Source organism: Cucumis melo, chromosome 9 (genome assembly GCF_025177605.1).
Source record: "Cucumis melo cultivar AY chromosome 9, USDA_Cmelo_AY_1.0, whole genome shotgun sequence".
NCBI classification, from domain to species: Eukaryota; Viridiplantae; Streptophyta; class Magnoliopsida; order Cucurbitales; family Cucurbitaceae; genus Cucumis; species Cucumis melo.
Window position 1 is genome coordinate 2,457,311 of NC_066865.1, and position 13,944 is coordinate 2,471,254.

Below are 13,944 nucleotides of genomic sequence, written 5' to 3' on the forward strand. Positions count from 1 at the left end.
TGTTTTTTCTTTTTGCTTTGAAAATTACTGTGGAAAAACCTTGGCTTGTTGCATTTTGGGTTGTAAAACCAGTAAAACCAATCTGTCAAGTAACCTTCAATATACCACCCTTAACCATAATCTTAGAAGTTGCATTTGCACTGCCATTAGAAGCCTATAAATAAGTGCTTTCCCTTATAATTTTATTAATTTAGTCTTTATTTGCTTTGTAATTTTATTAATTCAGTCTTTATTTGCTTCAATCACTTGTAAAAAAAGAAATCATTGTAGATTTTTCTCTCAATAAAACCCTCTCTATATTTTTATCTCTCAATTTCTATCCAAATATCTAAAGTTCTTTGAAGTAAAGGGCTTATGGGTTTGCTTCTTTTTTGAGAAATTTCCAATTATTATCAAGTCTAGTATACCTTGGTTCTTTAATTTTCTTACGAAAGCATGATTTTGATTCTGTAAATTTTAGTTTGCAAATCTAATCCTTGTTTCTTGAATATATGAGCATGCAAGGTTTTCCGATGGGCAAGACATTGAGTTTTTGTTTGAAAATTAAAGTTGAGTTTTTTGATTTCTCATAAATTTAATTGAGGCATGTTAATTTAACTTGTTTTTGAAGCCGGAGTCTCTTTGTTTTCCAAGCAAATCAAATTGAATTCAATTCATCATTTCTACGTGGCCATGACTAATAAAATTGAGTTAAATTTAAGATTATTTCTAAGTATGCAATATTAGTTTCTTAATGGAATTAAAAAGTGAATTGTTACCAATATAAAATTTTAAAATACAATATAATTAAAAAAAAAAAAACCAACCCGCCAACCCAACCCGGCCCAACCCGAATTTTTAGGGTTGGGTTGGGTTGGGTTGACCCTTGAATATTGAATCGATATGGTTCAAATTTTGCCAACCCGGTCACTTTGGGTTGGTCCAAATTTTTTCTCCAACCCGGCCCAACTCGGTTTATGTACACCCCTAATTATATTTGTTGATTACAAATTTCATGATGAGGCCCACATTTTATTACGATTACATAACATTGGTAAACAACCACAAAATTAAACAGTTTTTTAGATTATTATTAATGAATTACATCTACAAGGAAATGTAGGTTTCTATATTTTGAAAATGTTATTATTAAAAAATGTTATTATTATTAAAAACATAGTCTTGGTTCATTTAGGTTTCTATATTTTGAAAATGTTCCCTTTTGTTCGTTAAGGTTTTAAAAAGTGATTTGTTTGGTCGGTTCCTTTTCATTTCATATCAAAAGAGGTATATGGGCCCTAACTTGAAGTTTTCGCTTTTTCCAACCTATTCTTTTTTTTGTTTTTTCTTTATTATCGTGTTTACTATTTTCTCCGCGTACTATACTAAAATAGTTTATACCTCAAATACAATCTATAATTACCTAAATTAAAATAATCTGACTAAGAAATTTTAGTCGATTAAAAGGTGACACTTCATTAATTTAAATCAATGATGGACAAATACAGGGTTAAGTAGCTCGTCCAATTAAATTGTGTCATATGGCGACTGGCCCGAAGCTAGGTCATCCTAAATTTATTTAAAAAAAATGGATTAAACTCAAATAACAATTTATAACAAAATATGTTAATTTAAGTTCAAGCTGAAAAGTTGGATAGTAAGTCAACCTGAGTCCAAACTCATAGGACCTCTCAACACTTTATATACAGAGGAAGTCGCCCCTTATTTAACTGATTAAGATAGGGATCCAGAAATCAGAAATCAATAAACTTCAATTCATTCTCACGAATTAAATTACTCTTTTTCAAAATCCTTTTAAATTAAGTCAGCAAATAGATAGATAGATAGAAAAATGCTTTACTTCATGGTTTTGGATTGAAAATAAAGTACGGATTTATTGACACTAACCCCGCTGGAGTTTTGCATTCATTTGACGGTGAACTTATTTGTACGCGTTTTGGTTCACCAAATATTAGTATGCCAATAATTATTAATTTTGGTTCTATTTATTCACACTCTACATTTTTTTTTTCTTTCTTTTAGAACTTTTAAATATAACAAGGACATTATTTACAAAATTACTTCAAATTTTTAGTTTTGATTGATTTTGATATTTTTCTATCAATCTCTTTTACAGAATAAACAATTTTTGCTATATTTTATAACAATGTTTTCATCTTTTAACATGCATGCAAAGAGAACACATACCCTAAATTTCTATAGTGAAATATAATGTTACCTAGCTACTCTTTTACGTAAATTTGTCTCATCCTGCAATGATAGTGCTAACAAAATTAGTTAATTTGTAATAACTCGGTGTCTTTGTAGTCCCAACTTTCCTTTTATATAAATGGAAGTACTTGAAAAAAAATTAGAAGATAATTCCAACCAAATATACCTAAAGCATTGTGGAACTTCACATGCTCTCTTATTTGTCATCCTTACATTACGTTTCACACAACACTTTAGTGTAGTCTACTATGAAACTCTCTCTATCATATTGTTTACTGTATATTATGTTATATTTTAAGTTGTTATGATATTAAACTACATTTGTCAAACCCTATTTCATGAATAATTAAGTCACAAGTTTATGAAAGTATCGATAGAAATATCAACGATACGTCAACAACACCGATAGATATTAAATATAATAAATTCAAAAAAAAAAAAATATTTAATTATATTAAACAAATAAAATTTCGATCTTTTTATAACATTTGTTTAATTTTCAAATAAGCTTACATTTCTTATTATTAGTATTAAGTCATATTAGTGATATTTGAACAACGTTTTATTTCTCTAACTTTTATTAAGTGAATAACCTAAATATATTTAGGTAAATTGAGTTTGATGACTTTTGTCCTTAAAAGATTGAAGGTTCAATTAATTTCTCATCCTTTAAATACATTTAATATAATTTAAATACAACGAATTCAGTCGACTAATAATTAGAGTGAATGGATTGAAAATGTAACCCGTGACAATGATGTAATATCATATGTAGGTTGTTTTTAATAGGTGGACATATTATATTATCATTGTTCTTAGAGATTATGTTACTATCACAAAAGAAATGGTCTCTAGGTTGAAATATTATGAATCAGTCCAAATCAAAATGCCAAATTGGAGGAGTTTCAGCTTCTCCTCAATGTCTTTTTCCTCAACTTCTCCAATAATATGAGGATTGGTCATTGACCATTGACCATTGACCATTGACTTCACCCACTCTTATCTAAACCACTAGTATTGATTTTCTTGGTTTAAGCTAAGAAATTTAAAACAAGGTCTAAAAAAGATGGCCTCAATGAGCCCATATGGTTACTTATAAACAGTGGGAGAAGCAATCAACCAAACAAATAAATTAAATAACATGGTCTATGTTAACAACATGTTCTGTGTTGTGCACATTCAACCTATAGATATATTTCTCTAAATGTATATTGATATGTGTACTACACACATTTTTGTTGATTTGTTTTATTATCCTTGAAACATGTCATGTATTTATGTCAAGCAAGATGTTATGTCATGATAATCAAATTTTAGATTTCTTTTCTTTTAGTAGATGTTAGGGGTTTGAGAGGTTTTTTAAAAGTAAAATACTTGAGTGTGCTTTGTTTTTAATCAATGTGTACCTCGTTGTTGAGGGTGTTGTTAAATACCGTACTAGGCTAGGCAGGAGTATTATTATTGTTGAAAAACTTTTCTCACATTTAGGGGAGCCTTTGTTCCATTGCATTGAGAGGATCTCATTAGTATATGCTTGGGAGAAGTTTAGCGATGAATCTGAAGGGATCCCACGTAAAAGTTTGGAGGAGAAATTTTATTTTGAAACTAGAATGGGGAGAGAAGAACTCAAACTTAGAAGAGTCTTATAAATAAGTACTTTGTTGTAATTGTTAATTAAACTCTTTATATAATGAAGTTCCTTTTCACCGAACACATAGCCTTCATATAGAGATATATTTGTACCAAATTAGGTTACCAATCTCTATGTTAATTCTCTAATTGCTATTTCGTTTGTAAGTATTATGTTATAACTGATCGACATTTGTATTCATATATTCCATTTCATTTTGTTTTTTCAAAAACACGAGTGGTCATTTGTACTTTTTTTCTCACTTTGCCTCTCATTTTAATATTTTCACTTTGTTACTTGGACCATTACATATATAGAATGATATTGCGTGTAAAGACAAATTGATTTTGGGAAAATCAGGTAATTTCTCATACTATTTTCTTTAGGTTATCTACGTTCTTTTTGTTATTTGCCTCTAGCTCAAATCAATCCATTTGTATTCATGTTTTATTATTATTATTATTGATTAAAATTCGAGCCAAATGAACCAAATTAAAATATTTACAAAATATAGTAAATTTTCAAATTTTATCAATGAAATATAGAAACTAATATCAAAGTAAAGTCTACTCTCAATGATGATATTGATAGAAACTAATGACGTGTATCGATGTACCAATATTTATATTTGAAGGAATCTGAATTTTTTTCAATATTTCCCTAAATATTTTTATAAAGTTTTCTATTTATAATAATTTTTCACAAAAACTAAACAAAATTAAAACTTTAAAATTTTAATTTTAATTAACTAAATGGATTGAATATTAAATCAAAGTTCAACTAGGAACAAGTCAAAAATAACTTTTAAGAGATTTTACAAAAATTATTGAAAATGATAAAATTGTTGAAAATATTTACAAAATATAACAAATATCAGATTCTATCAACAATAGACAATGGTAAAAGTACATTAAATGTACGGATAAAAACGATAAAAATCTACCGATAACTATCATTGAATCTGAAATGTTATATTTGAAAATATCCCAATTTTTTAAAGTGAAATAAAAAAAAATTCTAAATGACTTTTATTTTTAATGTGTGATTTAAAACTTTTAACACAATTTTTAATTATTTTTCAAATAATTTGAATTGTTTCTTTAACAACAATTAGGTTACGAATGACTACTCCATAAACATGGGGTTAGCTAGTTCAATAATTATCGGTACCCTCCTCAAAGATTGAACAATAATATTCCATAAAATGTCTCAAATGAGTGTTTAGTTTGAAGAAAATCACTCCTATGAATTGATGTTTTTATTCTTAGTACAACAACAATATGAATATTGAATGTTGAACCTCAAGAGAAAACAAAACAAGTTTCAATTATATATTATTGGTCTCCTCTTAGGCTCCTCAAACTCTCAAACCCAACCTACCAACTCCCTAGGTTTTTGTACTCTCTCTTTCACCTCCCCATGATTGTTAGCAAACTCAATTTCAAAATAAATAAAACAAGATATAAACAAAGAAACAAAGAAAGATATATATATATATATATATATATATATTTTTTTTTTTTTTTTTTTTTTTTAAAAAAAAATGATTATTATAAGTCGGAATCATTCGATTGATAACAGCTTGCCTAAATAAAGCTGTATTTTTCTTCGCATCAGTTACAAAAATTTTACATCTCAAACTCTCAACTCTCCAAATCAAAAACCAAATCCCCATTTTTCACTGTACACAACAAACAATCCAAACAAACCCACAAACAAAATCGAAAATTTTGTTTCAAATTACACTAACAACAACAAATCGGACATCGAATTAACCCATTTTCATTACAATCCGGACACCGCTGAAATCCCCCTTCTTCCTCTTCATGATCATCTTCATCTTCTTCCTCTTCCTCTTCCTCTTCCTCTTCTTCATAGTAAATTTTGCAGCTTCCACTACATCTCTCACATGGCACAAACCTCACATCCCCACAACCTTCACAACTCCCTCCGCCCTCTCCTCCCACACCTTCCTCCGCCGCTTTCTCACACCCTTCCAAAATCTTCTCCAGCTCTCCATCTTCGTGGAGTCTCTTAATTTCCTCCGCCCCACCAATGTACTTTTTTCCCGCGAACACTCTCGGCAATCCGCCACGGTTCGTCCCTTCTCCGAGCAGCTCCTTTAATTCCTGTTTGAATCCGGAATCCATCGACACGTCCCGTTCGTCCACTCGTGCTCCCATTGATTTCAGAATCATCCTTACATCACAACAATCCTCGTATGTCTTTCGAACCCCTCTCAGGCTCGTGAAGTACACCACAATTTTGTCTCTGTTTTTCCCTTCTGTCGGATCTCCGGCGAGCTTCCCGGTCGGTGATTCGTCCTCCAGTGGCCGGAGATCAAATGGGTCCTCGAAGGATTTACTAAACGAAGATATCACTTCAGGGTCCAACTCTGAAACCCAACCATGAAACAGAGAAACCTAAATTGTTAAAAGAATGATCTAAATAATTTGATTGAGATAAATTTTGAAATAAAATAACGATTATTATTAATTACCCGATGGTTGAAGCCAGAATTGTTTAGAGGAAGTGGAGGAATCGCTAACTTCTTTCAAATTTGAATTCCCTTGTTCTGAGGAATCACATACCGGAACTGCACTGACATCGAAGGAGAAGCTCCGGGGACGACACGTCGGACGGAAGGGACTAATATCGTCAAGACCTTCCATGACTTCCCAAACATTAATAGTCTCGGGTTCGCCGGGCGGCGTCATGATCGGAGTTTTGGGGGCAATTTTGGGAATTCTGTCATTGATCAAATTAGACCAAGTTTTAGCTTCAATTAAAGCCATCGGAGCTTGATCCTTGGATTGAGATTCATCAACATCATCGACGGTGTAGATTTTGTTATCGAAGTGAATGTTTTCTAGCTTGAGAGAGCCGAGATTGGAGGAGGAAAAGGCGAGGAGGTGGTAGCCATCGGAGTGGCGGGGCGGGGATCGGTGAGCGTGGAGGGAGTTGCTTCGTTGAGTGAGGGAATTCCGGCAATGGGGGCATCGGCGTTTTGGCTTAGAGGTAGCACAACCCATTGGGGAAAGAAATGAGAGGAAAAACAGAGGGATTGAGGGAAGAAATTGCAAAAGGAAGAGGAAATTTGGGGGAAGATGACAAAAGGAAGGGGTTTGAAATTAGAGGATTCAATTGAGGGATGGAAAGGCAAAAAAAGAAAATAATAAGTGGGAAAAGGGGGGGTTGAAAGTCAAAGAAAAGAGGGGGTTTTATTTAAATTTTAATTCCATGGGACTTTTTTTTTTCTTTTTTTTTTTTTTTTTTTTTGTTATTATTGGCCTTTTAAGCTCTCTTAAGGCTCAACTACTTCCAACCTTAAGAACATAGAATAAATTAAACAAACAAAAATATATATATATATATATATATCTAGATACATCTCTTTATCTTCCTAAATATATATAATAATTAGATTCAAAATAGTGATCTTTTCAAAAATAAAAAAAAAAAAACCAGTAAAGTATTAACAATTTTGAAATAGAAAAAGTTTATCGTGTAAAAAGACAAGAAGAAGAAGAATAAGAGAAAAAAGTAACCCAAATCTAAACGATAAACAAAAGAATAAGAGAAAAAAGTAACACAAATCTAAACGAGAAACAAATCAAATATATACCGAGCAAATATGAAATATTTAAAAAATGACTACTTTAGACACAGATCATAGTTATTATGTAAATAGTTTAGTAGTTTTTTATATTTATAAAAGTTTTCCTTCAAAATATTAGCAGTTAGTAAAGTCTTAAAGTCCATTATTAATAAAAGTCACTACGGAGAATGCAGGTTTAGAATCTTAATTTTAGGAATGTTAAGCAGAGAGTTAGCAAATTTTGTTACCTATTATATTTATATTCTACGATTATAATATATTTTGTTTTTTCTTTTACTTTTTATAATATATTTGTATCTATTTTTCTTTTACTTTTTATAATATATTTGTATCTATTTCTTTTGTATGGAAAGAGATATACACATATAATGGTATCCTTCAAATATTATACTAAATTAAATACTATTTTAGTTTTCATACTCAAACTGTACAGTAAAAAATTAAATTAAATGGTTATAGATAATAAAACATTTAATAATGAACTAGTAATTAAGACTAAAATTAGAGAATTAAAAATATACAAAAATAAAATTGAAGAAATACAAAAATAAAAAAGTTAAATTAAAAAAAAAAAAAAAAAAAAAGAACGAAATATAAAAGCTTTCGATCAAAGGGGAGGGGTAGCCGACGAAATTTCCTTTTTTTCAAAAAGAAAATAAAGAAATGGTTTTTGGGCGTATGAGTATGAACCGAGTCAAATGAGGAAGAAAGCTAACACATATCTACTAACCTTTTTGTGTTCTTCTTTTAAGTTTACATTTAAATTCCATTACATCATTTTTCTCTACTTCATACAATAAATTTACCTTCACCATTAAAACATAAATACTCCCTTCCAATTTTTTAACTAGAAAAACATTGCTTTACAATTATACTTTATAACGAACCAAAGTGGAAATATGGTTCGATGTTAGTTTAAAAATAAGGATAATTTTCTTATAATCATATGATAGTATGGAAAAATTTTATTCTTTCTTTTTGTTGAAAGTCAGATCCATTTTGTATTAATATGATATCTATTACAAAAATTATAACTACAATATTTTATTTCAACGTCATAAAATTTAAGTGAAATAGAAAAATAACACAAAACTAAGAAATGGCTAGAGTTTCATTCAAAAGAAATTTGAATAATAATTATACACATCTAATAGTCTACATGTTATATCATTTTAAAACCAAATAACTAGCAACAAGAATTTTCAATCTCTCTCTCTTTTGGGTTATTTTTAGGAAATATTTCAACAAATAAGTCAACTACTAAGTTCTAAAAAAATGATAGAGATTCACATTACAACATTAGGGGTTACGCTACATTAAATACATAGAAACTTAAAATCAAAACTCTTGAGACAAAGAACAAGTATCTATAAGAGTGTAGGCTTTTTCTTTTTGAAAAGCCTATAAACCATCAAGAAAACCCATATCAACCAAAAAAAAGTTCATTGGCATCTACATAACCTCATTGGGAGAGATTTTGTTGACAAGAAAATATGAAGGTATCTCAACATAAACCTTTCTCTCGTCACCATGCAATAAAAGTGGGAATGATTTTGCATCTTTCACTGCCATGTAGAAGACTAGAAAGTATTGATAAATGTGTGACATTGATCCACATCCAACATACTCTATTACGAGATAAGATGAAATAGGATTAATCCTACTTGAGAGTTTTTTTTACGTACAATTCAAAGCAAATTAAAAAAAAAAACGAATCAAAAGCTCTCGGTTAAACTAAACAAACACTACAAGAATTTTGGCCTTTAATGTCGGTTTAAAACCGACATTAAAGGCCTTTAATGTCACTTGGCAACCGACATCTTTGTGAGCGTTATTAAAGGTCTTTAATGTCGGTTGGGCTTTAATGTCGGTTTAAAAACGACATTAAAGGCCTCTTTAATGTCGGTTTAAAAACGACATTAAAGGCCTTTAATGTCAGTTTTCAACCGACATCTTTGATGGTGTTATTGAAGCCCTTTAATGTCGGTTGGGCTTTAATGTCGGTTTAAAAACGACATTAAAGCCCTCTTTAATGTCGGTTTGTTAGTTTTCAACCGACATCTTTGATAGTGTTATTGAAGCTCTTTAATGTCGGTTGAACTCTGATATGTCGGTTTAAAACCGACATTAAAGCCTAGTTTTTTTATTCGTTTTTACAAATTTATTTTTATTTAATTGTTACATTATTGTCCTATAGACCGACATTGGGTCAATGTAGATAAATATGTTTTTCACACGCCAACAAATCAATGAAATTCATATTATGTTAGAAACTATAACATTTGTCTTTTACATTTGAATACACAAAATAAAATATTAATATTATGTTTATATATACATTTCTACAATAGTACATGAAAAAAAAATTCTAATACAAGAATTAAATAATTAAAAATCCTAAATGTCTTCTCAGTCTTCAATTTTCAACGGTCGCTTGACCATTTCTACACAATCGCTTAGCTTTCAACCCGATATCACTTCAATTATCTACAAACAATATCCAAATAAACCATTTATATGAATAACAAAGCTGTTTGAAGTACTGAAATTGCAGAAAAGGATGAAAAGTTCTTAATATTGCCCACCAAATGAATAATCAACATTTTTTTACATAACATTATTATGAAAACCAATATCAATCTATAAAGAAATAAGCAACATCAACACAATAAGCTGAAAAGTAAAGCTTATTGTAGTCCAACGTAAGCATAAGTAGCGCAAAGAAAAAATGTCCCTTACGTCACCAATGGAATTTCATTCCAAGTAAACATAAACATCATTAAAAATTAACTAAAATAATAAATAATAAACAAAACCAGAGAAAGAGTTTATGCTGAACTAAAGATCTCTTTTGTAATAATAATATATATGTTTTAAACTTTTGCTGAAGCAGATATGCAGAAGCTTGACTTTCTAGTTCCAGTCCCAAATTATACATCATAATAAGACCAGAAGTTGCTAGTACTTTTCTCATCATTATATCCACATGTTTTTCTAAAATAATAAGAGCAATGAAAGAACAAAAGCAAGTGTCATAATGGACGAGCTAAAGACATAATGCTTAAGAATTGAATAAAGTAACATGGCTATGTAAAATCAACCTGTAAGACTAACCTGGATCAGGATGAAGTGTTTTTGGGTCACTGGGACCAACCAATATATTAGTGACACCAGTCATTTGAAAAGACATGTAGGCATTGAAGTAATACGGAGCAAACATAACCACAGAATCCCCAGCATCACACAATGTAAGAACAAGGTTAACGAATGCCTGCAGTAAAATCAGCACTACATTTTACCATAAGAAGACAATCAACATAAGGAAGTGTTCCAAAACGAAAGCTGATAATATATGCAAGCGTTAACCGAGTTTTTCCTTTGTACTTCTAAGCCAATGAATGATAGGATGTCTAATAGATAAGTAATGCTGCAACTTAAGCTGGCCATTCTTGCCAGTTTTGATTCATTATTATAAAAAAATTCAATGATTTGCACTATCATCACCTGATTTGCACCGGCTGTAACCATCACAGAGGACTTGTACAGTTTATTTTCCTCATTCAACTGCAAAACAAAAAAACAATGATTTAGTAAGTCCATGACTGTCTGGTTCCATAATATAAACAAGAACACAATTTCAGAGAGAGAACAATCCTGTCATGTTAAAGAATGAGAATTCAATATCTTACTTGTGCACCCTTCAAGAGGGTCTCTTCTGTAAATCCTCGGATATCTCATTTATTCAATGAAATTGTTTCTTATCCAAAAAAAATAAAGGAACAAGAAAGATATCGATATGAAAAGTAGACAAGGTCAATCATTTCAAGATTTCAGAAACCAAGCAAAATGATAAGTTGAGCAGAGCAAAGAAAAACGACTTCTGGTAGCAAATTCACAGATTAGCTTTCAATCTGATGACTTCAATCATTCTACAAGCAATATCAAAATAAACCATTTAATCTGATATCATCTCCATTATTGCAAACAAACATGTCAAGCATAGTAATAAGCAGTTCTATAGCCTGTGGGGACTCATAGGAGAAAGAAAGTGTCCCCTGAAAAGGGAGGAATTAACAGCCAAAATCATTGACTTTCATTTACACCACATATAATACACACAGAAAGTGCTTGTACCTCAACTTTTCTTTCACTCTGTGGGGATGTTCAATTCACAAGAAACCACTTAAAATGGGATACATTAAAAGATGATCCAAACATAGAATAACACCTACCTCATAGCCAGACACGGTTGTGTTTCAGTAGTCCAAATCTCGAACAAAAGTCTTGTCCACATCCATGTTAACTGTACTATCCATCACTTAAAATGTGAATGGTTTAAGTTGCAACTACAAATTCAAATTTTAGAATTAACACAATTGCACATTGAGAAAACATGCAACAAACTTTGTTAACCACCCCACCATCCAGAAACTATTGAAAATTATTCTAATTCATCCAAACCATGTCAATCAAAATGAAGTATGAAGATAGATTTGGAAGTCCTGAGAGAAAGAATACTTCTAAAATCAAAACTAAAATTTCATAGAGGAATGATGAACTAAGGAACCATCAGAATTACCAATTTTGGCCAAGTCAAGTAGGTGTATCTATTGAGAAGGACAAAAGTTCAAAACCCACAAAAATAATAATAATAATAATAAAAGAAAGAAAGAACCATCCTCGACCAAAATTAATCCTCAATAGCTAAAAGCTGTTCGGTTCACATCATGGTTGCGTCTTCTTTTGAAAACACTCATCATTTGGTTCCTTAATTTCATCTCCATCAGTTTCAAAACCAAAATCGCATTCCCCAAATATTTGAAACAAACAAAAAATAAAGATGAAGACAAGATTTGAGCATAAACATAGAAAAGAAGGGAAGTTTAAAGCATTGTATACTTATCATTTTCTCTTGTATAGTTTATATATTCAAAGTCGTTCTATTGTTGCTCACATGAGCTAGCTCTTAAATTCAAATTCAACTAGGCTCTTTATCAGTGGTTGAGAGAGGGGTAGGAGAAGAATCTTTTACCTTTCTGTTTGTCTTAACCTTCACATAAATCCTTTTTTTTTAACAAGGTTGAAAATTCTTGGTCCACTTCACCATGTATATTGTATACATTGGAATAAACTGTAGACAACTATTCGTATAGGGTTGTATCCTTTTAACTCCATGAGTAGCATGTTCCTTTATGAATAGACACCATTTCAAATTTTAACCAACTTGAGGAATAGACTATCCAAATGGTCATGAATCTATAAATATGTTTTTTCTTCGAATTGGTTTTTAACCTTTCTCATAAACATTTTTCTTCCATAAAACTTTCTTCCTATTATAAATTTGTTGAAGTTTTCTTTGTTCCACAAACTTGGGTTCGTTAGATTTTGTGAACACTGTACAAGGTGTTCCTCTCACAAGAAAGTGTTTGCCAAAACAGTCATACCTTAACCGATTCACTTGGCTAACCAAAACAGTCATACCCAAATCCTTGAAACTCCCAGTATGGCTAATCCCACAATGTTTAACCCATAAATCATTCATACCCAGAAACTGTTTGCCAAAACGCTCAGCCCAAAACAAGTTTGAGTTACCTTTGAAAGCGCCGACAATATCGTCAGGATCGATCTCCGGCAACACCCATTCCTTCTTACTCCAAACGCCGGAACCATAAGGCCACGTAGTTTTCCCCACGCGCGAATCGAAGAGGTTTCGCCAATAGGCGCCGTCATATTTCTTCAATGCCTCCATGTCGTGTTGAATGTCGAGTAACCCACCAGATCGACTTCGGTAAACGATCTCGTCGAGAGAGTAGCACTCAGTGGAGTCGAGGCTAGCGTTAAAAGGGACGTACTTGGCCGAGAAGTTGCTCCGATCTTCTCCGGAGGCTGCACAGTGGCGACGGGCTTCATCTTTGATGTTCTCGTCGGCAGAACGACGGTTCTTGAGAGTGGACAATGGGGGAGAGCCGTCAGTTGGTGGAGAGGGGGAGGAATCAGAGGTAGCTTTAGGGATTCTGAGAATGGGGTTGCGGAATTTTGGGGTGGATTGAAGCTTGGGGTTGCGAGAAGGGAAAGAAATGGTGGGGTTGAAGAGGGAGGAGGTAGCCATTGTTGGGAGTGAAGGTTTTTGGGTGAAGATGGAGGAGGCAGCGGCGGCGGTGATTTGGGGTTTGAAACCCTAAATATATCTTTTATATATGAAACTCCAAAAAAACTTAAAATTATTATGTTTGATATCTATAATGTCGGTTAGAAAAAAAATAGATCTTTAATGTCGGTTTAAAACCGACATTAATCCTTCATCTTTGATGTCGGTTTAAAACCGACATTAAACATCCGCATTTTAAAAAGCGACATTAAAGATCCGTTTTCATTTTTTACAACCGACATTAAAGGTCATATTTCTTCTAGTGAAAAAAAAAAACATACAAAATTAATAGTCATTCGTGATAATTCATTTGAACCTAATTATCACAATACTTTA

At 31.5% G+C, this 13,944-nt stretch overlaps 2 protein-coding genes across 4 annotated transcripts; both read right to left on the reverse strand.

The window, feature by feature from the left end:
* Nucleotides 1–5,412: 5,412 nt before the first annotated feature.
* LOC103498475 (uncharacterized protein At3g28850) lies at nt 5,413–6,982 on the reverse strand. Its single transcript, XM_008461083.3, has 2 exons — nt 6,342–6,982; nt 5,413–6,236 (listed from the first exon to the last, which is right to left on the reverse strand). Exons 1-2 carry the CDS (start codon nt 6,871–6,873, stop codon nt 5,587–5,589), a joined length of 1,182 nt encoding a protein of 393 aa, XP_008459305.1. The 5' UTR covers nt 6,874–6,982; the 3' UTR covers nt 5,413–5,586.
* A 2,873-nt stretch (nt 6,983–9,855) lies between these two features.
* Nucleotides 9,856–13,613, reverse strand: LOC127151007 (threonine synthase, chloroplastic-like). 3 transcript variants are annotated; one of them, XM_051090219.1, is made up of 5 exons: nt 13,053–13,613; nt 11,693–11,763; nt 10,965–11,024; nt 10,575–10,731; nt 9,856–9,947 (listed from the first exon to the last, which is right to left on the reverse strand). In XM_051090219.1, exons 1-2 carry the CDS (start codon nt 13,567–13,569, stop codon nt 11,717–11,719), a joined length of 564 nt encoding a protein of 187 aa, XP_050946176.1. In that variant the 5' UTR covers nt 13,570–13,613; the 3' UTR covers nt 9,856–9,947; nt 10,575–10,731; nt 10,965–11,024; nt 11,693–11,716. The 3 variants fall into 3 exon arrangements, 2 of the variants coding, with proteins under 2 accessions (XP_050946176.1, XP_050946175.1); XR_007823669.1 differs by lacking the exons at nt 11,693–11,763; nt 13,053–13,613 and adding an exon at nt 11,150–11,217; XM_051090218.1 differs by having other exon boundaries at nt 11,693–13,613.
* Nucleotides 13,614–13,944: the final 331 nt, after the last annotated feature.